This window comes from Eptesicus fuscus, chromosome 5 (genome assembly GCF_027574615.1).
Source record: "Eptesicus fuscus isolate TK198812 chromosome 5, DD_ASM_mEF_20220401, whole genome shotgun sequence".
NCBI lineage: Eukaryota > Metazoa > Chordata > Mammalia > Chiroptera > Vespertilionidae > Eptesicus > Eptesicus fuscus.
The window spans coordinates 51,206,337-51,234,225 of record NC_072477.1 but is presented as its reverse complement, the minus strand read 5'-3'; the positions used below and the strand labels follow the sequence as shown (position 1 = coordinate 51,234,225).

At 47.6% G+C, this 27,889-nt stretch overlaps 1 protein-coding gene across 1 annotated transcript in view; it reads left to right on the top strand.

The window, feature by feature from the left end:
* LIPC (lipase C, hepatic type) overlaps positions 1 to 27,889 on the top strand; it is a 115,868-nt gene that overhangs the window by 65,344 nt on the left and 22,635 nt on the right. Inside the window, exons 2-4 of the mRNA XM_008143192.3 lie at positions 22,757 to 22,944; positions 25,348 to 25,530; positions 26,021 to 26,138. Of these exons, the coding sequence (XP_008141414.2) occupies positions 22,757 to 22,944; positions 25,348 to 25,530; positions 26,021 to 26,138 (489 nt within the window). The remainder of the gene's footprint in view (positions 1 to 22,756; positions 22,945 to 25,347; positions 25,531 to 26,020; positions 26,139 to 27,889) is intronic.

The window sequence follows — 27,889 nt, the reverse complement described above, 5'->3', positions numbered from 1 at the left end:
GTTTGTAGAATGTGCGGGGCGGGGCCTCAGGGCGGGGCCTCAGGGCTGGGTGGGGTCTCAGGGCGTCACTAGGCTGGGGCGTGGCCAACGGCGATGGCTGCCGTCAGCCGTCTCTGCCTTTCCACGTTTCCAAGTCCCTGCGCCCCGCGCTCCAGCGCAGTAAACAATGATTGCTGGGCGCACCACTGCAAAAAAGTCACTCTCACTTTCCGACCCGATGGCCGAGAGTCCAGCTTCTCCCCATAGGTGCCTGGGTCCCCCGAGTGTCCCCAGAAACTGGATTTCAGAGTGATCGGGAGCTTGTCTCCCTGCGGGTTGAAGAAAAGCCGCGCACCCAGCCGCCCGCCGCCGGCCCGATTCGCGTGCCTCCGTACCTCAGCTTTTCAGCGATTGTGCTTCTTTCTCTTCTTAGTTGTAAATCTTCCACTCAGCCAGCTTTCCAGTGGTTCTGGGTGGTAGACGTTTTTGTCTTTTAGTTGTATTTTTTTCTTCATATTTAAAATATCTTTTAAATTGGAACATCCTATATAATAAAGAGGTAATATGCTAATTAGACGGAACAGCAGAATGATCATCCCGACGACATTCTGGACAACTGTCCGGATGACCTTCTGGACAAACCTGGGGCTGTGATGGTCAGGCCGGGCTGTGAGGGCCGAGCCCCTTGCACGAGTTTCGTGCACTGGGCCTCTAGTATCTTATAAATGCTGTGGGCAATGCCATGTTGTGAGGTTGTTCAGATGTGCTCAGATTGTCATCACTTCAGTTGAGTTATATACATTGTTGGGACTACAGAGGTCAAGCTTAATTGCTAGTTAAATTGTTTTCCAAGAACTAATCTATGATTTGCAAAAAGGTATGGAGATGGTGGTAAAGCATAATTTGATATTTATCTCCCTGGCTGGTGGCTCAGTTGGTTGTAGCATTGTCCTATACACCAAAAGTTTGATGGGTTGATTCCTGGTCAGAGCACATACCTAGGTTGCAGGTTCGAGCCCTAGTCAGGGTGCATACAGGAGGCAACAGATTAGGGTTTCTCTCACACACTGATGTTTCACTCTCTTTCTCCCTTTCTCTTTCTCTAAAAAAAAAATCATTAAAAACATATCCTCAAGTGAGGATTTAAAAAAATTCTTCTTACATTTCTCATTGGAGAAATGACTGCCATCCAATAATTCCTTACACCATAACAAACTAGCATTTATGGAAAGATAATCACAATATATGAAGTTATGCTTTACTCTTTCATATGCAAAAGAATTGTCCAGCATATTCTAGGCAAAGCAAATAACAGTGGGAGAAACTGCCAACTCTTAAAATAGATGAAAGAAAGCTCAAAGCAATGAGAGGCTGCTGTGACCAATTTCTGCTTGACACAGACTGTCATCAAGGCATCAGGTCACAGTTTAATTTGTAGCTGTCTTTTTTCCTTTCTAATGGTACACAAAACCATGTTTCATTCTAGCCATGCATGTTAGATTCCATGAAATACTGTAATAAACAAGTAAGCAACACATAAAATCATTACAGGTCCTGAAGTGTTATGAAACCATCAGCAGGATGCTGTGATAGGAATAACAGAACAACCTAATTTACATAGAGAGGTCAAGAAAGGCCTCCCTGAGGAGGTGGAGTTGGAAAAAGTCAGTCCTACAAAGAACCAGCTGAACATTCCAGGCAAAGGAACTGCTAGTGCAAAGGCCCTGGGGTAGGAAAGAGTCCCTGTGACCTAGGGGGATGTTATCACTGCTGATAATGTCCTGGCCTGCTTAGAAGTCGTGACAATGTCACGAGGCCACAAGCCATTCTGACAAATAGCTGATCTGACACATCGCAAGCACTATAATAAAAATAATTTGAAAATTTCAAAAACATTATTATACCTCATCCTGATGAATGTAGAGTCTAATTTAGACTAATTATTTTGGTAAAGGAAGTGCCCATTGGCAGCCCACAAAAAAATTCCACATTAAATAACCATAGGGTGCGGGGGGAATGAATACCCAATTCAGACAAGGCAAACCCCACTTCTCTGATCTCAGTTTGAGCGTTTTATTCTCCTGTGCTCTTATTTTGGTGTCCTTGACAACCATACATTTTGCAGAAATGCCATAAATTCCTTCAATCCAATAGACACTGTGGGTCTAGAGACTTAGAACAAGATTTTAGAAGCAAATAAACCTCAAATGTACCAGATTATTAATGAATAAACTAGCTAATATCCCATAGCAAAATGGTCTGCTATATTGGCTTCCTTGCATTCAGACACTTAGATTGACCCTGTAGGCCTGGAATCAGACAGACCTGAGCTCAAATCTCTGTTCTCCCACGGACTGGTCCTGGGACACTGAGCACGTCTCTGGGCCCCCCTCCGACTGAATGGGCGCTTCATTCGGCCTCTGTCTCCTCACCTGGAGCTGCCTCGGAGAAACGGGAGACCTGCAGTACGAGGACAGGCACGTTCTCTTTGGCTCACAACCGTCCGCAGCTTTCCAACCAGAGGCCTTGTTGGCACATTTCATTCCCCAAAGCCAGATAACCAGCCAGCTGAGCCACGCAACCATGTGCCCACCGCGTGTGAGTGCCGGCCAAAGCTGGGAGAGACCTCTGGGGCGCAGAACCATCAGCCACGTCCCTGCCCTGGGCCCAGCGCATGCCTTGCGGTCTCTGTGGCTTAGGCAGGCTTTTCCTTAGCAGAGGGACCAGCTTTCATAAGAAAGATTGTCTCTTTCCAGTAGCATTCTCAGAGAGAAGGGTGGAATTCTCACACATTTCCCTGAACCTTCGCACTGTCCCAACTGTAGAAAAATTAGTTTAGCTTCTTTAATCTGCAAGTATACGAAATAATAGAAAACTGAACCTCCGTATGCCAGGCACTGTGCTAAGGATTTTACAAACTTCGCATGTAATACAAAGCACTAGAATGAGGCCGTGAGCACTAACTTTGTCTATCTTTTTTCCTGTTTTATTCCTAGCAGCTAGCCTACCACAAAGTAAGTTCTTTTTAAAAAAGAAAAGAATATTAGGAGTATATCAATGAATGATTGGAGATGACATTCATAAAATGCTTGGCACATAGCTGGCACTCAAAAAATAGTAGTTTTTCTCATTGTTGTTTTTTTGTGTGTGTGTGTGTGTGTGTGTGTGTTCTCCAACTTGGCCCTGCTTCCGCAGGACATTTGGACGTATCTTACAGAATGCAAGGACCCTGTTCATTTTGGCCTTGTCACCCACTTTACAGGTGAGGAAGTGGAGGCTCTGAGGCAAAGATCCCAAGGCCATGGGTGACCAGGCCTGGGACCATGTCTCCTTTACTAAAAACCTCAAAGTCTGCGGAGATGACTGTGCTGAGAGCATCCGTAGGACAAATAGGTGTCCATGTGTGTCCGTTAGTCAGTTTCTGATGGCCTGCACCAAGCAGGTCCGAACTCCGAGGCCCGAAGGCAGCTGCCCTGCACTCAGCAAGAGTTTGGTTTAGGTCTTTTGGGTTGTTTTCTTTTGCTTTTTAAGACAAGTCAGAGGCGGGGTTGGGTGTGAAAAACCAGGACGGGCCTTTAACCCAGGCGAGATGTTAGGAAGGAAGGTGAGTGACTTGAGTCAGCTGCGTGGAAAAGGCCACGTGGTGACCTCTCTAGAACCAAGAGTCTTTTAAGAAGGCAGATGGAGCCCTGGACCTGCCCACCCCATCTTGACGTGGAGGTGGCGTCTCAGCAGATGCACAGGGCCTAGAGTCAGTTACCAAATATGGGCTACAGGCAAGGGCAGGGGTGAAAGGTTAAGTCATGCTTCCCCCTCCCTCCGTCCTCAAGGTGCTTACAATCAATGTGAGCAAGTGAGCAAGGCCATGGAAGAGAGAGGCTCGTTTCGCAAACATGCTCCAGACCCCAGTGCAAAAGTTTGGTCTTTCACCTCCTTTAAACTAAGCAAAACAAAAACACCAACCAAAAAAGGTCCAAAGAAGAGGGCATAGGAAAGGAACACAGAAAAGCAGTGAGAGATTCCTCCAAACTGGTTTGTTTCATCCCAAAGGCCACCCGACCTGTCTGAGGCGTCCTGCCACTGAAGAGGTCGGTATTTCATGGCCTACGGGCCCCAAATTCCACGCCGAACAGCCTGGAATCAAGGAGTTCATTTAATGGGAGCTCAGGCGATTCCGATTTCTCTAAAATTCCACATCCCTGTCTGCTGAGAGGCTGATTTGAATGATGCCACTCCCGTGCTGTGAATTTGCAGCCTGCCCCATTAACAAAGTTCCAGAAAACATTTTTAGATCCACCCTGCTCCAGACACTTGCTCCCGAGGACAAACTAGAGGAAACTCTGGTCCAGCTCAAACCCTTCTGAGCTCTTGGATCAGAAATGAGTGGAAATGTGAGAACGAGTGTGATTAATCCAGGTAGTCGCAGCAACCTTCAAAGCAGACCTCTCCTCTGGGCTCCTGGAGGCTCCGCGCAGGGAGTGCTGGCCCCTTTGCCAGGTTCCTGTTAGCCAGGCCCACCCCTCAAGAACAAAGAGACCTCAGAACAATGGGGGGGAATCAGAGGTGAGGGAAGGGAAGAGGAAGCAGGTAAATGAAAGAAGGGGAGGGGGACTTGAAACCGGCTGCAATTAGCATGTGCTTTGTTTTATTAAAAAAAAAAGGGGGGGGGGATAAAGTGCTCAAATGGTGCAGCCCCCTCCAGGAAGCCCCCTTAGTTCAGCCTCATGCAACTGAGAAGTCTGGAGAGACCCCAGCAGCACCTGCATCCTGTCCCCACTCACAACACCCCAGCACTGGCCTCACCATGTGCAACCGCCTTTCTCTTGGGCGTGGTGGGATGGGTGTTTCCGTTTCCAAACCTCAGAGTGCTTTGCTGTCAGATAAACAAACATCTCAGCCTCTGCCAACGCCGCCCAGCCGGGAAGTCGTGATGCTCAATGAGTAGCATTTCCAGCACTTCTGCGACAGGCTGGTGACAGGAGGGAATATGGTGTGGGGGGCAATCAGAGGCTGTTACAGGAAAGAGGCACGAGGAGAAATAATCACAGAGGGGCACAGTAATCATCATCATCATCATCATAGCCCTCATTTATATAACATTTTTAATTGTCATGACCACAAAATGAGCAAGCAGATCAGCTGTGCATAGTCGGACAGATCTGGGACAGAATTCTGGCTCTTCCATTTTCTATTGGTGCGACCCCGAGGAACTTGCTGGGCCTCTCTGAGCCTCAGGGTCCCATCTGTTAAGGGTGGGTAATGATCTCTCCTTCATAAACTTGTTTAGAGGTTTGAATGAAATAATGTCTGTAAAGCATTTGCACCTTGTTTGGTGTGCGCAACAGTAGTGGTAGTGTTGGTACTATAAATAGTATTTTCTATTATTTCAACTAGTATTAAGTACTATTTCATTTTATCTTTACCTCACTTAGGAGAGTTTAACCCTATTTGGTTGAAAACTAAACAGAGACCCAGAAAGGTTAAATGTCTTTCCCAGTCAATATAGGAAGTTAATGGGAAAGAAGAACTGTGTATTACTTTCTTATTGCTTCTGTAACAAATTACTACAAAATTAACCCTCTAAGTCAAGCATGTCAAACTTGCAGCCTGCGGGTCGTACACAGCCCACAACAAATATTTTTTCGGCCCAGCCAATATAACGGTATGTAATAAACATTTTAATAAAAACTTCATAACTTAATTTTTACAATATCCTGTTATACATAATCTTACCTTATAATAGACAAATATGCAAATTGACCGCACCTTCGCTACGCCCAAGCCACGCCCACCAACCAAGCCACGCCCACCAACCACGCCCACCAGGAAACCGTTGCAGGGAAGCAGGACCGATCGGGTCGCAGGGACGCTGGGGTGCGGCAGAGCCCAAGGCCCGGAAAGGCGCCCGGGGCTTTCCCGGCCTTGGGCGCCAGGGCTTTCCGGGCCTTGGGTGCCAGTGGGGTGCCTTCGCAGATCGCAGGAGCGAGCCGACCCCCTCGGCTCGCTCCTGAGATCGGGTAGCAGGGACGCTGGGTGCAGCCGAGCCCAAGGCCACCGCCCAGGGCCAAGCCGGGACCCTGAAAGAAGGTAGGAGGCGGTGGCCACAGCCAAGGCCTGGATCCCCGGTGCCGGCAGAAAACTGGTGCAGGCAGCCAGGTGAATGAAGGTCTATTGCACGAATCTTCGTGCAAACGGGCTACTAGTTATTAATAACAAACTACGACGTTCGCTAATGACTGATTACTATAATCATGTTGCATTCATTTCCCTTATGCGTCTTACGTGCAGGCGCACCATTTCTCTCCACTAATACTAGCAGCGAATATTTTAGCAGCTGATGGCCACGTCATTAGTCTTGGACTGACTTGTTTGGTATGCGCAACAGGAAATATTTTGCTTTCAGAGAACAAGAAAAACAGGTTTATTTGTGTTACACTTATTAATTTGTGCAGTTATTCAGTGTCTGGTAAGTTAATGTTCAAGAAAAATATTAATTTTGATTAAAATGTTCTATTATTTTATGTTAACGATTACTCATTTATTTCAGCCCTTTGTATTCAGCCTATCTCTATTGAAATAAACCTACGTTTCTATGAAAATAGAAGCTTTTTTTTTTTTGTGGCCCACATAAACTTAAACCTTGTTTATTTGGCCAGTGTTAGCCTTTGAGTTTGACATGCTTGCTCTAAGTCAACACAACTTATCACCTCACAGCCACTGGAAGTCCTAAGTCCTCCATTCAAGGCGTTAGCAGGGCTTTGTTCCTTCTGAAGTCTCTGAAGAGAGAATCCATTTCCTTGTCTTATTCAGTTTCTAGAGGCTGCCTGCATTCCTTGGTTCATGACCCCTTTCCATGTCTTTGAAGCCAAGCAGCATAGCATCTTCCCATCTCAGTCTAACTCTACTGTCTCTCTCTTAGAAGGACCATGTGATTGTATTGGGCCCTTCCAGAGAATGCAGGATATAATCTCCCCATCTCAAAATGCTTAATGTAATCACACCTGCAAAGTCCCTTTTGCCATATAAGGTAACAAACGTACACTCACAGGCTCTGGGTATGGGCATGTAGACATCTTGGTGGGGGGAATCATTGTCCAGCCAACCAGGCTGAATCCTGTCCTGCAGAACATTTGGGTTTGGGTTGGTTCATTTTGTTGTTGTTGTTCATTTGCTTTTGTTTTTGTTTTGCTTTAAACTTGCATTTATTTACTCAGCAAATACTGTGTGCAGGGCACATGTATAATTTATAACCTGCTCCTCTCTAGATATAACTGCATCAGAATCAAGCTTCATTAGTGAAAAATAAAGGAGGTTTTAAAGCCTGAAACCCAGGCTTTAAAAGTGAAAAGGACCTGGGGAGACCATTAGCCAATCATCCTATTTTACAGAGGCAGACTCTGATCCAGAGTGGTAATATGACACCCCAGTGTCAGATAGCGATTTTGTGGGAGATTGAGGGCCTGAATTAGAACTGGAGGAAGAAAAGCAAACTGAGAGGTATTTTGGAGACAAAAATCAGTGGGATTTAGTAACCAGCCTGAGATGGGGTTAAAGAGATGGAGAAATCAAGGCTGCCTAAAGTTCATAGCTTGAGGGTGCCATTGACTGGGCTGGGGATATAGAGAGGACACAGCACATTTCTAGGAAAAATAATGTAGTTAATGTTTCCTGGAACTTGCACCTCTTTCGGTAGGACTGGCTTAGTTAGCATCAGTGTGAAATTTCCGTTACTCTTTTTTCTCTCCATGTTCTCTCCTAAGTGTGGTCATGGAGCTATATCTTCATCTGACCACCACATGTCAGTGCTTTTATTTTCAGAGCACATTTGGTTACAGCAAAATGGAGCAGAAATTACAGGGAGTACTCATATATTTCCTGTCCCCAGGAACATACAATATCCCCCACCAGAGCGGTGCATCTGTTACCATTGGTGATCCTACATTGACACGTCATTATCACACAAAGCCCATGCTTTATATTAGGGTTCACTCTTAAGTCACCCCAGGTGGTTCGCTGTATGGCCTCAGTTCCTATGACTGGCCAATGTTGACCCAGCGATCTTTTATTATATCTTTCAGGGTTGGTCTTTGGTTGGGGTCGCGGGTCATTAATTTTGTAACCGTTTTTGACATTGTGGAGACAGGAAGTATGGTATACAGAGGCACCCACTCAAGATGTACTCCCTAGGTTCTTCAAAGTCTTCCCCACCAATGGCAGCTCCCCCGTCACCATCCTGTAGAGCACTAGCCCCATGCTCCAGACGTCCCCCCTTCAGGCCCTCATAGGTTTCGAACCAGAACTACTCTGGGCCATATAGAGGGCAGTGCCACAGAAGGTGCTCAGTTTCCCTTCTGTAAATTCCCCACTGAAGCCACACTCTGCTGATTTAACATTCATCTCACCATCTAGAAATATGTCCTCCGGCTTCAAGTCCCGATGTACGATGTGTCTCTAGTGGCAGTAACGGACAGCTGACAGCAGTTGTCGGAACGGGCTTGGGCTTCCTTCTCCGTCATGGGGCCACCGTTCTCCAAGTGGCCAAATAAGCTTCCTTCACTCGCATGTTCCATGAAGAGATACGCTTTGTCCTGGGTGGTGACGACCTCAAACAACTTGGCCACGTCAGGATGATTGAGTTCCTTGAGAGAGCCCTGCCGGTCCATAACATTCACAGCCACCTCTGTGCTGGGGGCAATGTGCCAGCCAGCCTAACCTCTGTAAAGGTCCCCTAGCCAATGGTGTTGAGAATGAGGCAGTTGCCAATATGGCACTGCTCGTTGGCAGAGATGACTGCAAAGTCATCAGACATGGTCACTTAAAAAAATAAAAAATATTCTCTGAGATCTGCTCCTCTGAGATCACTGTGGCTTCAGTGAAGTGGATCAGTGATGAAAACAGAAAAAGAAAAAGAAGGAGGAAGAGGAGGGGAAAAGGAAGGAGGTGAAGGAGGAAGAGAAGGAGGAGAAGGAAGAGGAGGAGGAGGAGGAGGAGGAGGAGAAGGAGGAGGAGGAGAGGAGGAGGAGGGAAAGGGGAAGGGGAAGGGGAAGGGGAAGAAGGGGAAGGGGAAGGGGAAGGGGAAGGGGAAGGAGAAGGAGAAGGAGAAGGAGAAGGAGAAGGAGAAGGAGAAGGAGAAGGAGAAGGAGAAGGAGAAGGAGAAGGAGAAGAAGAGACACAAGAAAAAAATGTTTTAAATGAAGAAAAGAGAGAAAACAAGCCAACTAGTCCAACTCCAGCAGGTCACTACCAATCAGCTTCCTGGACTCTAATGGACTGAAAACTCAGCCCAGCCAGGTTCTGGAATTGCAAAATGCAGGAGTGGTTTGCAATTCCAGAACCTTATGAGGTCAGAGCAAGAAATGGACCAATCATGGCTAGAGATAAACCACAGTGGTTTTTCTCACTTTTGAGTCTCATGACTCTTTTAGTCTGGTAAAAAAATAAATAAATAAAAGGACCCCCAAAGAGCTTTTTGCTTATGTGGGATGTTAAAGATTAATATTTACTTTATTCAAAATGAAAATCTGTAAGATGCAAAAAAAAAATGAAATAAAAATGAAAAGTCTGACTTATCCTCATGCTCCAGGTCTCAGTTCAAATGCTCATTGTGACCATTCCCCCTGCCAGCCTTGAAGCGAGGATGACCACCCTCCCTCCCCCACCAGTGTGCAGGTGAGAATGGCCATTTCTCCAGCCAGCCTAGAAGTGAGGGCGACCATTCATGCAGCCAGCACCCCTTCAGGCTCAACCCACTCTGCATAACCCAAACCACTTTCCAAGGAGGCCTTTCCCAGAGGTACCATGGAGCTAGTTAACCCAAGGAGAGGCATAATAGCTAAGGTGCAGGCTCTGTATATGCAGCATCACAGATGAGCCTCACATCCTGCTGAGTAAGAGGAGCCAGGCACACAAGTGCATGTGCTATATGAGTCCATTTACATGAAATTCAAGAATAGGCAAGACCTATCTCTCATGATGGAGGTCAGAATAGTAGTCACATCGCTGGTGGCATTGCTGGGAGACAGGTTGGAGGGCACCTTCCAGGAACATGGAGCAATCTATTTAGGATTTGTGCACCTTCCTGTGCATGAATTATACTTCATATCTATAATAATAAAAGCATACTATTCTAATTAGACCGGATGACCTTCCGGACAAAGCCGGGGCTGTGAGGGATGCCCAGGTCCCGGGTGCTGGAGGGAAGCCGGTGCCAACAGCTGGGGGAAGGAAGGCCTACTCTTGCACGAATTCCGTGCATTGGGCCTCTAATAAGTAAATAAGCTTCATCACCTTTAAAAAAGAATGTCAACTCTGGCATCAAACTGCTTGGGTTTGAGGCTATCTCTGGCTACCTCAGAGTGTTTTATGAGAAGTTAGTGAATAGCACGGGGCACAGGGGTGCACAATGAGCATTAGCATCGTTATCATTAAAGGGGTCACCCTTCTAACCAGCCATTCAAAGTGAAGGATTAAGAGAGGGGCTCAGTTGGTTGAGCGTCCTCCCATGCATCGAAAGGTTGCAGGTCAAATTCCTAGTCAGGGCACCTACCTGGGTTTTGGGTTTGATCCTTGGTCAGAGAGCGTGCAGAGGGCAACCAATCCATGTTTCTCTCTCACATCGATGTTTCTCTCCCTTCTCTCTCTCTCTCTCTCTCTCTCTCTCTCTCTCTCTCCCTGTCCTCGGGTAAGGAATTTAAAAAGAGAGAGAGAGAGAGAGAGAGATGCTTCTGAACCCCTCTGTTGTCCCCTCTGCCTCACTCCCACTCCCCACCCCCCCCCCACCCCCACTGCACTGAACACGAAGTGGTGCATGTGACATACACACTAGCCCCCTCCTCCGTAGGTACCACGACTCCAACAATCAGGACAGGCATGTCTCCATCATTCTCTCTCTTCTTTAGTTCCTCCAGAATTCCCGCAGGAGGCCTGCTGAAGAGCTGCCTCTATTTGCAGAACTCTTTCATCGATAAACTGAATATTTACAGGATGGCAGTTGTAATTAGACAGTTCGTTTCACTGCAGATTGGGGTATTGTATCATATGAGATATCGGTGGCAGAAGCAGCTCTTGCTCTCAGCATACGCTTCTTTACATTTTTCAAGGCCGAGCTGACGACCTGCAGTGAAACAGATGAAATGAGGAGCGCATGGGGCTGCCCCATACCTTTCTCCCAACTGGTTATTGGTGGATTTACTGCAGTATTTGTTTCTTGCTACAGTTTAGCCTTCTCTTTGGAAGCTGGCTGAGTCAGAAGGAAATAAACACATGCAAGAGGGTGTAGAAAGAGCATTTGATGTTGTGTCCGGAAACCCGGGTCCTAGATTCAGTATCCAGGTGTAATTGACTAGCATACATTTTAACTTCTCCGCACCCCAGTCTTTGTTTTGTTTTGTTTTAATCTGTTGAATGAGTGATGGGTCTAGATTTGTGGTTTTTGAACATATGTCAGCCATGGAAGCCCTCCTACAAACAGAATCTCAAGCAGAAAACATTAAAACATGAAAGCACTGTTGTTTGGGTTGAAACAGGTGTGGGCAGTGGGAGTCTGCACTCTCCACTTCTGCATCTCTCCCTACCTCCTCCCCACCCTCCCCCACCCCCCAGCAGCCTCCAGGGTACCTCTGTAGGGTTGTGGGGCTTCCCATCCTAGCAGTATGATTTGAGAGCCATTACATTTGCCTATCTTAAAAAAAAAAAAACAATTCCCCAGGCAGCTAAAATCTTGTTCTAAAGCGCCCCATTGCTCTTCATTCCATAAATTTTAATCAAGAGACCCTCTGTACTTTAAGAAAACCCCTAAGTAGAATCTTACATGATCTATATCTTCATGGGGAAAGACTGGAAGGAAATGCATAAAAACAAACGTCAGGAGAGTAGTCATCTCCAGGTGACCGGACTCCCACAACAGTAATTGCAGCAGGATGTTGTGTGGTTCGCACCTTTCTGCATCACCACCTACAGCAAACATCTGAGAAGATGCTGGCGCCTCTCAAAGTGCCCGGGCCTGCCTCCCACACACAGAGCCCTGCCTTCGCTGGAGCTGCTAGCACCTGCCCTGCCTCCAAGACACCAGCACGCAGCGATGGGGGTGAGCGCAAGTCTACAAGACGCAGCTCAGCAGGATCATGTCCTGAGACAGGATTTCCTCAAGTGTGACCCAGGGGGTGTTAGTCCCAGAAATGCGTGGCTACAAGTAGGAATTCGGGAGGTGCAGGGAGGGAGTCCACTCCAAAGTAATTGGGTTTGAGAACACTGCGTTTCAATAGCCCCTACTCGAGAGTGAATACGCAGTAAGCAGTAAAGAGTCTTAACATCTCCGGCCATCAGAAAGCCTGATTAGTGTCCCTTAATACAATATTTCTCTAATTTAGTTGACCACAAAACTCTCTTTTCCCCGTGACCTCTATTAATATCTCAACACACAGGTCAGGACCAAAGACAGCTTCAGAAAGGCAACTCTTAAAGCCTGAATTATAAGGCTTGCAATGAATGAGGAATTACAGGACAGGAAGGGAACGGAGGGAAAGGGACTGGTTTGGGGCCTCGTGAAGCACACATCCTCAGGCTGAGGTGTAGGAAGGGGAGAGAAAGCTCCTGGCAGAGAGAACTGCAAGAGCAAAGTCGTGGAGGCGGGAGAGAGAGGCGTGGCCTGGGACCTCTAGGAGCAGAGTGTTTGGCAGGATGGGGAGGGTGTGGACAGACAGGGTAGAACGGATCCTGCCCAGAAGTAAGCAATGGAGCTGGTTACTGCTACAGAGAGTTGCAGTTGCTGATAAGGAGGGGAAGAAAAAGGAGGGAGGAGTGGGAGATGACTCAGGGGGGTGATGGAGTGCCTAGAAGAAGAGAGACGTGGGAGCAGACTGAGAAATCTGGATGCAGGAAGGAGGTGGGAAGACAAGTTCAGGCCTCAACAAGTTAAACAGGTTATATAAGAAGCCTAAGCATTGGTGACGATGACGATAATGTCTACGATGACAACAACAGCAACAAAGATGACTGTGCACTCTCTCCTCCCTCTTTCTCTCCTGGCTGTAGGGGTTGTGCAGGGAAATAGCAGAGGACAATGATCAAAAGACAAGAGTTCTGTCTTCTCTAGAGAGCCCTTGGGGGCAAATTTCCCCATCCACCTCTGACACCCTCCACCCATTCATCCTTCTGCAGAAGACATTCCGGGCTGGTCCGGCTGGTCCTGACCCCCAGCTTCTAAGGAGCCCCGGTGAGCCATCTCCCTGCAGAAGCAGAGAACCAGTACCACTACATACAGAGCAGGGCCATGCAAAAAAAAATAAAATAAAATACTGAGGCTCCCTCCTCTTGGGATGCATTATCTTCAGGGTAGATGTTGTATTCTAGTAGCACATTCCCTGGGGTGTATCCAAAGCCAGACACACTGGAGCCTTGTTCCAGCCTCATTCTGGGCCAAGGCCCGGGCTTACCTCCAGCCTCCAACCAGCTCTGGCTGCTGCCCCTGTTCAGATCTGGCCAGGACCACTTAATAGGCCAGGATGGTAGCCCCAGTGCTGTGGGCAGTGAGCTCTGCTAACTCCAACCCCAGGCCCCCGCTTGCCCACTCCTGTTTTGTTATGCTCCTGCTCTTCCCTGCTGGCCTCTCTGAATGCCACTTTTTCCTGCCAAGACCTCAGGCATCCCAGCCCCGTCTTCACTGATCCCATGGTTCATTGTCACGTACAGAGGCCATCTCATTGCCACCCACACCTGGACGGGCGAGCAGGAGCTGCCTGTGTTAAAGACTTCCCACTTTCCTCCAGAGTTTCTTCCAAAGAGCCTGGCACGTCTTAGCTGCCAGTGTGAACTGTGAGTCCCCAGAAATGCTGATGGCACTTTTCAACCTTCGTCACTTTTGACACATCCAAAATATCCTCGCTCCCAACACTCCCTGAGCACCAGCCGGGATGGACTGGCTGAGGAGATGCGTCAGGCCTCTGAAAGGCCTCTGAGGGGCCCCGGGCAGGGCCTTCCTGGCTGAGAAGCACATGCTTTCCTTCCCTCCCGCCCCCCACCCCTCCTAAAGCGAAGCCAGCCATGTGGGCACCTCACTGCCCGCTTCCAAGCTCTAAGCCAGATTCCTTTCATAGGATTCCTCACACGTTGGCTCCCCATGGCTCCAAGCACTTTGGCATCTGCCAGGCCCACTTCTGCCCTAGAGGAAGCTGCCTGCTTGGGAATCACCTTTAGCCTTTCAGGTGACTTAAGGGCCCATGGGAAGGAGCTTGACCCTCTGACCTATTCAACAGCTGAAGTCAAGGGCCCCTGGGGCTAAACTCCATGAAAGCATACAGGCATGGGTTTACCGCTGAGCTCTTAAGCCTGTTCTATTGCTTGATGAAGCTGTTTCTATGCCACTATCATAATGTTTCGATTACTATAGATTTGTGATATAGTTTAAAATCAGAACGTGTGATGCCTCCAGTTCTGTTTTTTCTCAAGCTTGCTTTGGCTGTTTGGGATCTTCTGTGGTTCTATACACAAATTTTAGAATTTTTTTTTTTTATTTCTGTGAAAAATGCCATTGGGATTTTGATAGGCATTGAATTGAACAATGAGATGGTTTTTTATTTCTTTTCCAGATAGTTTATTGTTTGGTGTATAAAAATGCGACTGGTTTTTATATGCTGATTTTGTATACTGAAACTACTGAATTCATGTGTTAAGTCTAACAGTTTTTTGGTGGAATCTTTGGGATTTCCTATATGCAAGATTATGTCACCGGCGAAGAGAGACAATTTTACTTCTTCCTTTCTGACTTTGGATGCCTCTTATTTCTTTTTCTTGCCTTTATTTCTTTCTCTTACTATGACTTCTAATATTATGTTAAAGAGGAGTGGAGAGAATGAGCATCCTGTCTTGTTCCTGATCTTATAAAGGAAAACACTGCACCATTTGAGAATGATGTTAACTGTGGGTTTGTCATACATACCCTTTATTGTGTTGAGATAGGTTCCTTCAATACCCAATTTGTTGAGAGTTTTTATCACAAAAGGATGTTGAATTTTGTCAAATGTTTTTCTGTGTCTATTAAGATGATTATATGTATGATTTTTGTCTTTCTATTCATGTGGTGTCGCAATTGATTTGTGTATATTGAACCATCCTTGGATCCCAGATATAACCCTCACTTGATCATCGTGTATGATCCTTTTAATGTGTTGTTGAATTTGGTTTGCTAATATTTTGTTGAGAACTTTTGTATCTATATTCATCAGGGATATCCAGTGCTTATATTCTTAACCACTAGGCAAGTTATTCTCAGAATGATGTGCCACCTTGGGGTGATTCAGGTTCTCAGGCCTCACCAGACCTACTGAATCAGCTGCTTTTGGGGATGTTTAGCGTATGGCTATGAAAGAATTCTGCCCCCCAATATAGAAGATTGTGTAAAACATAAGAGATCCTGAAAGGGAAGTATTCATTTAGCAGTGGCTTAAGGGCAGAACTCTGGCTGGGTGTGTTTTGCAGTCAGAGATTTATTTGCCCATTGACCTGCAGGCTGGTTTGGCTGCTGGAGCTGCCTAATGTGGGTGGCATGGCTGGAGCACCCAGCTGGTAGAGGCAGACACCCAGCCTAGTAGTCTCCAGAGCTGCTGCATACGGTCAATAGACTTCTCCTGCCCCAAAGAGCCTGGACAAATGGGAGGAGGGAGGCTGAGATCCTCACCCCAAGGAGAGGGCTTCCCCTTCTTGGCACAAAGGCACAATGCTGTTGCCAAGACACGCAGTATGCTGCCTGAAGGAGTGCGCAGAATTCACAGAAAGGTACTAAATAGGCTGGCAAAGACCTTGGTAGATAAGTACCAAAAAGTATCCGGAAGAAACTATGTTGGGTCAGACATGAAATGGAAGAGATCTTAGGTAAGTTCTAAAAGGACGGGAAAAAATGAGGTATTAAATGCCAAGCTCCGTATCAGACGTTTCACTGAGTTTCATCCAGTTATCATATTTGCAATTTAAGAGAAAGAAACTGAAGCTTCCAGGTTAAGTGAGCTTCCCAAGGTCACACGGCTAATAACTAGAGAGTTATTCATTAATAAATGATAGATCAAATACAGAGCCAACTGGCTCCAAAGCCAGTGCCCTTTCCGCTAAACTATCCTGCCTCTGCCATTGTTTTCCATGGTGCCCCAGAAATTGTTGGGGTACATGTCCATGGTCTGAAGGGGGCAGACAGCAGTGCCTCCAGACACAGATGTGAAGGGAGGACATGGGTCCAAAAGAATATCTTAGGGAGAGTGAAACAAGGAGGAAAGCACATGCCCAGAGAAGGTTTGCAGTCTCAGGACCTAGGTGTATGGATAGTGACATAGAGAACTGGGATTCTGGTCTTGGTTGTTTGTTTTTTTTAAGCTAGAAAACAGCTGTGCTGTAGACCCCAGGGGAGTCTCAAAGGAGATGAGGGATACCAAGGGTCTCAGGAAAATAGGCTACAGCCATGACCTCAAATTCTGTGAGCCTTGAGGTGACATATTGATCACACATGGGCTCATCTTCCACATTCTATAGACCTTCCCACCCATCAGGACTAGCCTTTGACTTGGAATCCCCGAGATTACCTGGGGAATTGGTGACATTACTCACCAGTAAGGTACTCTGGCTGCCTTCACACCAGCCACCCTATAGCTGGGTAGGTGCCTCTACTATTATTCACTCATTGAAACACTTACCAAGCTGTGTAACAATTGTCTACTTACTTGCCTCCAGCATAGTAAACGCTGGACTTCTTGAAAGCACAGTCTTTCTTATGTACTGTTGCATCTGCAATATTAAGCACATCCTGCCACAATGTAGGTGCTCACTAAATGTGCGGTGGAATGAAAGAATGAATACATGAATGAATGGGATCATTATGGCCTCTCAATCTCTAAGATGGGAGGTTTAAGAGAGGCCAATGACCTGCCCTCTCAGCCCCATACCACCACACAGGGAAGCCCCAGGGACACTGGTAGGTCAGGATCATTTCCTCTTCAGGGAGCCCCCAAACCCCTGCCCTAGAGAGCATGTTCCATGTATTCACTCACATTTCCATACACACCATCCACTCTGCCTTAAAGAGTAACCTTGGGCCGCTTTCCTCCTGCTGCAAGTGTTTATCTTTGCAAAGCGTCAGGCTCAGATTCCAACACAGGGGAGAGCGTCCCTTGGGAACAGAGCCAGGAGGCCCAGCTCCGACTCTCACTTTTCTCTTTGGCTGATTAACTCTGGCCTCAAAAACACTTCTCTCCAGCACCTTTTATTTACTGAAAGTCAGAGATAGGACAGACTTAGGACCCACACACCTCAGAACCAGAGGGATCTGGCATATTCGCCCTGCCTCTTGATTTTCCAGAGATGGAAACGGAGGCCAAGCTGGTTTGGAGGAAAAGCCAGGTCTCGACCCCTGGTCCAGTTGACTCAAGGGCCAAGGACATCTCACTGTGTCACCACGGGGGTCTCAGATCCGGCTGGTCCAAATGCCTCACTTTCCAGATGAGGATTTAGGCCTAGAGAGTTACATGACTTGCTCAAATCAACCAGGACAAGTGAACTAGGGCCTCACAAAGATCTGCCAACACACAGTCATATGTCATCCACCAATAGCTGAGTATTCCTGTGTGTCTAAGGCCACGCTGTCTCTGCAAGCAGATGCTGCAGACCCAAACACGAGCGTGCTCAGCTGCTCGCCTCGTGTCCCATGCCTTCGCTTCAGGCTCTGAGCTCTCTTCTAAGTCAGCACATAAAGGCAATTCAACACAGCCATGCTCTAGGCCAAGCATGTCAAACTCAAAGGCTAACATGGGACAAATAAACAAGGTTTAAGTTTATGTGGGCTGCAAAAAAACAAAAGCTTCAATTTTCATAGAAATGTAGGTTTATTTCAATAGAGACACGCTGAATACAAGGGGCTGAAATAAATGAGTAATCGTTAACATAAAATAATAGAACATTTTAATAAAAATTAATATTTTTCTTGAACATTAACTTACCAGACACTGAATAACTGCACAAATTAATAAGTGTAATGCAATTAAACCTACTTTTCTTGTGCTCTGAAAGCAAAATATTTCCTGTTGCTCACACCAAACAAGTCAGTCCAAGACTAATGACGTGGCCATCGGCTGCTAAAATATTCGCTGCTAGTATTAGTGGAGAGAAATGGTGCGCCTGCGCGTAGGGTGCGTAAGGGAAATGAATGCAACATGATTATAGTAATCAGTCATTAGCGAACGTTGTAGTTCGTTATTAATAATTATATATAACAGGATATTGTAAAAATTAAGTTATTAAATTTTTATTAAAATGTTTCTTACATACCGTTATATTGGCTGGGCGCAAAAATATTTGTTGTGGGCCGCATGAGGCCGCGGGCCGCGAGTTTGACATGCTTGCTCTAGACCTTGAGAGCGCAATTGTGAAAGACCTATTTCAATGACCTCTGGTCAGCGAGCCTCCAGTGGGGTGCTGAGGGCCTGGCAAAGGAGGTTCATGGGTCTGCCCCAATGGGCGACTTTAACGTCCTGGACTGCAAAGGAGCTGCTCTTGTCATGAGGCTCATCTCAGTCACTTCCTGTGACTTTAGTCAAGACACTTATTCTCTCTGAGACCCAGTTTCCTTTTGGGATAACCGACTTGTGGGGGCATTATGAGGATTGAATAAAATAAGGAATTCTGAGTTACTAGCAAAAAGTACGTGATAGCCACATAAACAGCCCTTTAACCTGCCATCCCAATCCCACCTGCTCCCCAGCACCCCGTCATCACCTTGAATGAGAACATGTGGGTCTTATGGGTTCTTAGGTCAGTAATAATCGTGGCTGACACCCTGTGGGGGACTTATTTGTAAGATTGCTTCAACTCCCATGTCAGCAAAACGATCTCACCATTTAACCAAGTAATTCCGTACCAGGTAATTCATCCTGGCGGAAATAATTCTCTGGAAGGAAAAACTCTCTGCTGAAGTTCATTGCAGCTCTCTTTATGAGGGTGAAATATTGGAATCATATTGCTTGTCCCAGAGAGGGAAATGGAATCATAAATTACAAAACATTCCCATATGGAATATTACTCAGCCTTTAAAAATGATGAGTATGAACACTGTAGGCATATGGAGAGATTCTTATTATGTAATGTGAAATGAAAAAAAGCAACTTATATCTGTGCAGTTACATGAAAAATATATTTGCTTCTGGATACAGGAAAATAAAAAGCCAATCCATTTGGATGATGAGAATGCGAGTGAGTGTATTTTTTAGCATTTTGTTTTCTGCTGTTACTCCACTGTTGTGCACCAACTACATTTTTTAAAGAATAAGAAAGAAAACCTGATACTTGCTCCAAAAGCTACTGAGCTGTAGGCAAGTTTCATTTGTGGAAGAATGCCTGGCACAGAGCAGGTATTCAGGAAGTGTGGGCAGAAAGAAGAATGAATGAGTCGTCCTAGAAACTACAAAGTCAGTGCTGATATACACGGATCGTGGGCCTGGCCACAGCAGCCAAGGTCAGAGCTATGGCTGTGTTTATCTCAGGTTTGTCCCACCCTGAGCAGAGGCCCTCTCCCCCTAGTCCCAGGTCTGAGAATATTTTCAGTAGTTGAATTAATAAAAGGAAATCAACACACACACACACACACACACACACACACACACACACACACACGTTAGCAATTTACAACACAAATGTGAAGATATTTCACAAAGAGATGGGGCATATTAATGCCTGCGGCTGCTGTCTTAGGCACTTGTGTCCCCAGCTGCAGCCAGCACCTGGTGGGGGTGGGATAAATGTTGAACTGAGTGGAGGCCCCAGCCCAGGCACCCGGGCAGAAGAGGGCCTGACTCCGGGAGCCTCTACTGCAGAACCTTTGGCTGTCTCCTGTGCCAGCTCATTCATTGCCTGCAGTCACCCACCTAATGATGTCCTTACCCAAAAGAAAATGAAATCATTTGTTCTTGTGTGAACTATTAGGACCCCTCAACCCTGAGGGCTCACTTAGGAATAGAGAAATCATTGCTGCAAGGAATCTCATATTAGAAACGTAATGGCTGCACCCAGCTTCTTCTGACTAATGTGAGGAAGCTTCGCTGCCTCGGGATCTTGCCATCACACGGAGGGAACCCCAAGCCCCCCCCCAGCCTGTCATCTCACTTTCCAGGTGACAAGGGGCTGACTCCCTCAAAGGATTTGACCACTTACCTTAGTTAATAGTCTCCCTCTCAAAACCACCACCTCATCACTGATTCTGTGTGTGTGTTTGTTTTTAATTTAATTTATTAGGGTAGCATTGGTTAATAACTTGTATTGGTTTCAGGTGTACAATTCTATAATACATCATCTGTATAATGTATTGTGTGGTCACTATCCCAAGTCAAGTCTCCTTCCACACCCCTAGATTCTTATCATTGGTGTGTCTTTATCTCTTCCAAAGACCCGAGAAAATGACGATTTCAGAAGACGTGCCTGGGGAGGGAGCTGCTCCTACTGAAAACCATTGCAAGAAATTTCCTCACTCGTAACAGGTGTCCTCACAGCTCACTGACAGACTTGCTCTGAGGCTTAAATAGGTTAATACAAACAAGACTGTTAGAAAAGTCCCTGGCACAGGGCAAGCCCTCAATAAATATTAGCTTAAAAGATACTGAAAATCAATTTAGATATATATGCATATAAAAAGAGAGGTAAATAAGATCACACCTAAGGAGCTAATGATTCTACTTTCGGGAATCTATACTAAGAAAATTCTCATAGATTCAGATAAAAATTTATGTGTAAAAATGGTCATCGGAACATTGTAATAGAAAAAAGAAAAGAAACCCAGAAACAACCTAAATGTCCAACAAAAATGGAACAAGTAAGCAAACTATGCCACTTTTCAAAAGCAAATTTTTGAAGTATTGTAATGCTATAAGAAATTATTATGCCAGGTGAAAACCATTCACATAATATGGTCTTAGTTATAGACACTCCACATAAGTATCCATGAAAAACATACCCGTATAAGAAAAGGTTAGGAGGAAATACTCCAAATATTACTTGTGTGGTTTTCTGAATAGTGAGAGTCTTTATTCACTTGGGCATTTTTCAGATTGTATACATATGACTAGCATGTATTAACTCTACAAGTAAACAAATTAAATGGAAAACATATACGAGTCTATTACAATACCACCAACACAACTACATAAAGATATGGCCCTAGACTCGCCCAGCAGCAGAGGCAGTGGGAATACTCCTGATGGCCCCAGGGTGTTGCCAAGGGGACCAAAAGGGCATTCCAGGACAGCTCTAAGCTTCCTCGCTTGAGAAGTTGCATGGACAAATGATGGTGTTACAAACCACAATAGGAAATGTGGAAAGAAGGAAGAAGAATGGGTGGGGAGGAACGAAAGCCAATCCAGTTTGGCCTCTCTGGGTTTGCAGTGACCAGAGTGTCCCCAGGTAGAGATGCCCAGCCAAGACCTGGCTCTGTACGGGGCTAACACTTGGGGGAGGGTTTTCAGTGAAGGTGTGGGTGTGGGCGACAGCACTGAGCCCTCGAAGCCGTGGTGTGGCTGAGGAGGATCCAGTATTCTGTGTGTTCTGCGACGGGGACATCCAGACAGTCATGGTGGCTCAGACACGCAGGCTCCAGAGCTCCACTCGTCCCACCCAAAATGTGACCCAAAGTGGTCCTGCCTCCCTCCATCGCAAGGCTACTGCTGGGTTACAGTGAAGAGCCTCGCAGAGATTCACTGCCACGTAAATGCTGTTTGGCGCCGCAGCCACTGCTTCCCGTGAGGACTGGAGACGGCGCTCAGAGTCAGCCACGTGAAACTTGCTGCTGTGTGGGAACGATGCTCAAGACAATGCAGAGGCCCCACCTGGTGACCTTTGTACAGTAACCCATAAGGAAACTGTTTGGGGCTTCAGGGTCAGGAGAGTGTGAGCAACTAGACGCCACGAATCCTATAACGGCTCCTGTTTCCCTTTTTGCTTCGGCCAGTAGGAAGCTCAGAATAAAATCTGTGGCTCATCTCCAGCAGCCTGCTAGGATCACATACTGTGCGTGTTAGGGTGCTCATCTGTTTACATTTTCTGTCTTTGTAAAGGTTTTACTGCCTTTATTTTCTCTTCGTTTCTATGTCTTCTACCATGAATTTTTGTGAACTACTTAAAGTAAAAAAATGTTTCTTCCATGCCATGCCCATCCATCGATTCCTAATTCTCCCAGCTAAATCCAGAGTAAATACATATAAGACAGAATTGGCCTGTGAGGGCAACTGGGATGAATTTTCACAGAAAGGATTTCACAGATCAAAAATGCAAAGTGCTGGGTGCTCCACTCTCCTTATTTTAACCACACAGGCCTACGTAGCTGCTAATTACATGCCAGACACCAGAGAGACCTGAGTTTAAATCCCAACTTTACCACTTACTGGCAGTGGGATTTGGGGTGAAATCCTTGTCCTCCTGAGCCTCTGTCCCTATTGCCTCTCCCATATTCCTGCTGTCCTCCAGTTACTCTAGCTGCTGACAGGCTGGTCCTAGGGTCATCGGGATGGCAGGATGAAGGATAGCCCACTCCCCCTCTGTGTTGGGTCCTCCTAGGCCACCCTCCATCATCTCCCAGGAGAGAAGTGGTCATTCTCCTGGAAATGTTCTTTGGGGTTCCCCGAAGCTGCGGCTCATGACTATCTCCATCCCCTCACAGGAACCCCATTGGCCGGTGTTCTCCAGAACCTTTGGGTTGTCCCAGAGCTGCAGAGGTGGGAGAGGTGCCAGGCTAAGCACTGTCCTTCATCTTCTATTGCAGAGCCGTTGGGAAGGGGAGCTCGAGCTGCTAGAAAAAATGAAACGTTGCAGGAGACGAAGACCAGATTCCTGCTCTTTGAAGGGGAGACTGATAAGGGCTGTCAGATTCAGCTCCACCGCCCAGACACGCTACAGCAGTGCGGCTTCAACGCCTCTCTGCCGCTGGTGATGATCATCCACGGGTGGTCGGTAGGAAAAGCTGACACATCTTTTTGCTCTCTGCTCTTACATTCTCTTTTTTTCCTCCCTCCCTCGTGTGCTCAGTTTTAATAAAAAGATAGGGAGCTGGTGATAACAGCTTCATGCATAATAATTTTTGTAAAGCACATTCTAATTTTCCAAGTGCTTCCCCACACACTATCTCACTGATGATCTCGATTCCATGAGTAAGCAGGGAGGGAAAACTATCATTATCTCCACGTTTCAGGCGATGAAATGTGACTCAAAGAGGTCACCCCACACATGAGGGCCCACAGGGGTTGCGGTCCTTGCAGGTGAAGCTGCATGTCTCGCAAGAGGAGGGAGGAAGCCACGGACATCGTCTCTCAATGAAATGCTGTCTCTGTCAGCGTAATGTTCAGCTGCAAATAGCAGAAACCCAACTGGCAGTGGTTAAAATAAGCCAGAAGTTTGTTTCTGTGTCACGTAACAATCCAGAGATATGGAATCCAAAACTGGGCAAATGGCCTTGGTCAGTGAAGTCCTCAAGGACCCAGCTCATTGCCTTCAATGCAGCCCTCGGCCCCGTTAAGTCCCAGACGGCAGCTGGAGCACTAGCCATCACCTCTTTACTCCAGATAGTAAAGGGTGCATACCAAGGAGTCAAAGAGCAGGGCTTTTCAACAACAACTTTATTGAGATATCATTCACATTCCATAAATTCATCCATTTAAAGTGTACGATTCAGTGGCTTTGGTATAAAAGAGTGCTTTTTTAGGTCGGCCATCTGTGAAGTGCCTCCAGTTGCACCCATTGGCCATACCTCGATGGCAAGGTGGCTGAGACATGTGTGGTCTCTCAGAGAAAGTGTAGCCCTTTAGTGACGCTAAGACTGCTATTACTATGGAAGAAAGGGGGAGAATATTGTGGGCAATAACTGAAGCCAAACTAAGTGAGGCCTTATCTCCAAGAGGAAATCCTGACTCCCTGGTTACCAGCCCACCCACAATTTCAAGCTAAATGCACAATAAGAAACCTCCAGGACTTGGGGGTCTAGTTTATGACTTGGAAACCTTTCCCTGCCATCTAGTTGGAAATACTCCTGACATCCTCACTACCTGCTCTAGAGAACAAAAGAGGCCCATCTACTACACCACTCCTTCAACATGCTTCTCCGAGGGCCTGCCACGTGCAGGCTAACAACCGCACATGCACCAAACAGACCCCGTGCCTGGCCTCCGGGGGTAGTAGGGAGCCACATGCCGCCACGTGGGTGCAGCCACGAGGTGGGGTGGCTTCTATTGCCACCCCAGAATAGCACAGAGGCTCCTGCAGCCCGCCAGCAACTTCCCCCCAGGATTTAAAGGGGTCCCCGTAGAGAAGCGGGGGTTGGCAGTGAAAGTGGTGGGGGACTTTTCTTCCCCTAGAGAAGGAGCCTAACATAGACCGAGGCCCATGAGCTACCCGGCCAGGGCTGGGGAATCTTCACTAAATGAATGGATCCTACCCCGGGGGACATGCCAAGCCATCAGCTTTGCTCTTCACCTCTGCGGGCTCGTCTTCCACCACACCTTCCTTTTCTCCTCTTCCCAGGCATACCACACCTTCCCTCTGCGATTCTGCACCTCTGCCCATGCTCTTCCTTCTGCCCGGAACGCCCTAGATACCTCCCCCCTCCACCACCACCACATCCAACTGCCACCCTCGTTCTTCTCAGAGAACCCCTAGTTATCCTTTAAGACACAGCACACATGTCTTTGCTCTGTGAACCCATCAGAAGTGCCCTGCAAATTGGTTCTCAAACAAGGTGCACACATAGAACAATTCCCCATGAACATTTATTGAGCTCCTTCTACGTTCTGGCTCATGGTGCTAGTCCCTCTAAAGCAAGCAGGGTGCAGTGAGGGCGGGGGGCGGGGGAGGACCTGGGGGGTACTCCGAGGTACAGCAGAGCAGGTGTGAGGGAGGGGCTGGTGTGGCAGCCGACCCTGGAAGGAGAAGGCCGCTTTCAGTACCCGATTGACACAAATGTTTCCATTGTTTCAAGGCTTGGCGAGTCCTAAAATAGGGAAATGCTAACACAATGGTTCTCGGTTGGGGGTTGGAGGTGGTAGCCCCCAGGAAATATCAGGCAAAGTCAGGGGAATTTTTGGTTTTCATAACTGGGGGCAGAGGGTGCCGCTGGCATCTCGGATGGGGGCCAGAGATGCTGCCAAACCTCCTACAATGCACAGGACAGCCCACAGCGTACAAGCATCTGGCCCCAGATGTCATTTTAGTGCTGAGGCTGGGAAACCCCTTGCCAAGCCCTTTCTCTGGGAGAGAAGGACCCAGCGTTAGGCAAGAGTTGGAGAAGAAAAGGAGGTGGATAGGGAGAAAGAGGACATTAGTGCCCCTCCTGGTGATGCTGCCTGCCCTGTGGGCCCACGGCAGGTGGACGGGCTGCTGGAAGACTGGATCTGGCAGATGGTGGCCGCGCTGAAGTCCCAGGGGGCCCAGCCCGTGAACGTGGCGCTGGCAGACTGGATCACCCAGGCCCACAACCACTACGCCATCGCCGTCCGCAACACCCGTCTCGTGGGCCAGGAGGTCGCGGCACTTCTCCGGTGGCTGGAGGTAAGACCTGGCCAGCCTCCCTGCCTCTCCCTTCCCCTCCCGAGGCCAAGTGCATAAGCTGGTCTCCAACCGCAGCCCCGACAGCAGAGCCTCTCTGCCACACTCGTAGGAATGGGAAGGCCCCTTGAACCCCATCCCCATCCCCTGTTCTTCTCCCCCCACCCCATCCACTATTCCTTTATGTTCAGCCCTTGGACACCCTAAGGTAAGGGATCTAAACACACCCTGGAAACCACCTAACCCCACACACAGGAGCAGGTGGGGTCGCTTCTGCAGGGCACTCATATCCAGGGAAGACCAGGCAGGGCCCAGGCCGCTGAGCCTGAAGGAGGGAGGAGGGAGTCCGAAAGGGGAGCAACCAGAGTATGAATGAGCAACTGGTTTGTGGTCAGGTGCAAAGAACAGGGTGGGAGCCTGAACAAGCTGCACCCACAGAGGCCTATATCCAGGCAGCTCTTCCCTGCCTGCAGCCGTCTCCCCTGCCTTCCAGGAATCGGCTCCGTTTTCCCGAAGCCATGTTCATCTCATCGGGTACAGCCTGGGCGCGCACGTCTCGGGGTTTGCTGGCAGCTACATCGGCGGGAAGCACAAGATCGGGAGAATCACAGGTAACCGTGCCTGATGGCTAACAACTGTCATCTCCAAGCTGGGCTGGGCGTGGGGCACGCACACGCTTTCCAACAGTCTCACAAAGAACACGCCCAGCCTCCTTGGCGCTGTGTTGGGGTTCACGGGAGGACTGGGAGCACCGTTTGAAACGTGAGCACTGCCGTAGGCGGCTGTTCGGAGAGAATGCGGAAATCACAGCCTCCACTCCCACTGCCTTCCCGCAAACAAATGCCTCGCGTCGTCAGGCCAAACAGGATCAGAAAAGCAGACCTTCTGTACACTTTTGTAGCAGGAAAGAGTTTCTTTTTCAACCCATAGTTTAAAAAGCCTAACGTGAACCAGTTAAAAAATCACAGCCCTAACTCCGCTGTAACATCAGCTATGTTTGTGCCTCAGTTTCCACATTTGTGAAACACATTGGTCTTCCTCTGGGACCCGTTTGGATTGAGGGAGGAAGCTCTGCACCAAAAACCTCACCGAGCTCTACACCAACTCGGAAAGCCCTGGATACCCAGGAAGAGATAAAAATATGCAAGAAGGCCTCTCCTCCCAGGTGTCCCTGACACCAGCCTCACACCCCAGGCTGCCCCATAGTCACATCAGGAAAACACGCCTGATCCGATGGTTCCCTGGCCAAGCCCCGAGGCCAGCGATTCCCATAATGGCCCAGGCAAGGCCTTCTCAGTGCAGTGTCCCCACAGCTCCAAGGTCTCTTCCAGCAGTTCCCTTCCTGTCATTCTAGGCTGCCTTAGCACCAGACTTTTCTCCACTTTACAAACACGCTGTGGCCTCTAGTGCTTCCAGGCCTTTGCGTGTACTGTTCCCTTTGCCTGGAATAGCTTACTGCCACTCACCCACCCAGCCCTAGTCTACCTCAAACTCCTACTCATCCTTCGAGACCAAGCAGGCTAAAACCACATTCACAAGCTAAAACAATCCAAAGGAAATGTAAGATGAATAACATTGCTATGACCTTTTATTTTATCAAGTAAGAACATTTTTAGCAACTACTACCTACTATCATCATCTATACATACAAAGAGGTAATATGCTAATTGTCCATTACGGTGTCCCAGTAACAACCAATTTGCATATTGACAGACCAGCCGGTGCACGCGCAGCAGGGGAACTTGTGTGAGGCTCGCTTCCCTGCCCCTGGCACCGGAGTCCTCTTGGGCCTAAACTGGCAGTTGGATATCCCCCAAGGGCTCCCACATTGGAGAGGGTACAGGTCAGGCTGAGGGACGCCCCCCTAACCCCGCGCACGAATTTCGTGCACCAGGCCTCTAGTTACTTCATAAAAGAAGACATTTAACTTAATATGAAAAAAGATAGGGATAATGGCAGACATGTAAACCAAGTAAATTTGTCATTATGAGAATCCTTTTTTTTTTTTTTTTTTCATCTTGCTGGTGACTGGGAGGCCTAGTCCCCAAACCAATCATTGTGCCCCCACGGCTGTGATGTAACACTCAGTAGCCTGGGTGTGAGCAGACCCTCCCTGCACAGGAACCAGGCCTAAAGGCTGAGCCAGAACCCCAGAGGCCGCATCTTCATTCTGGGGTCATGGGCACATCAGCATGATCCAGGCCCACACGTCAGAGGCAGCTGATTCCTCTGTTGACATCTTGCAGTCAGCCTGACGGAGATGGGAATATAAATTACCAAGACATTCTGTTTGTAACTGCAGAGTGCTGGAGAACAGGCGCTCTCAGGCCTCCTGCCCATTCCTTCCAGCAGGGATGAAGGC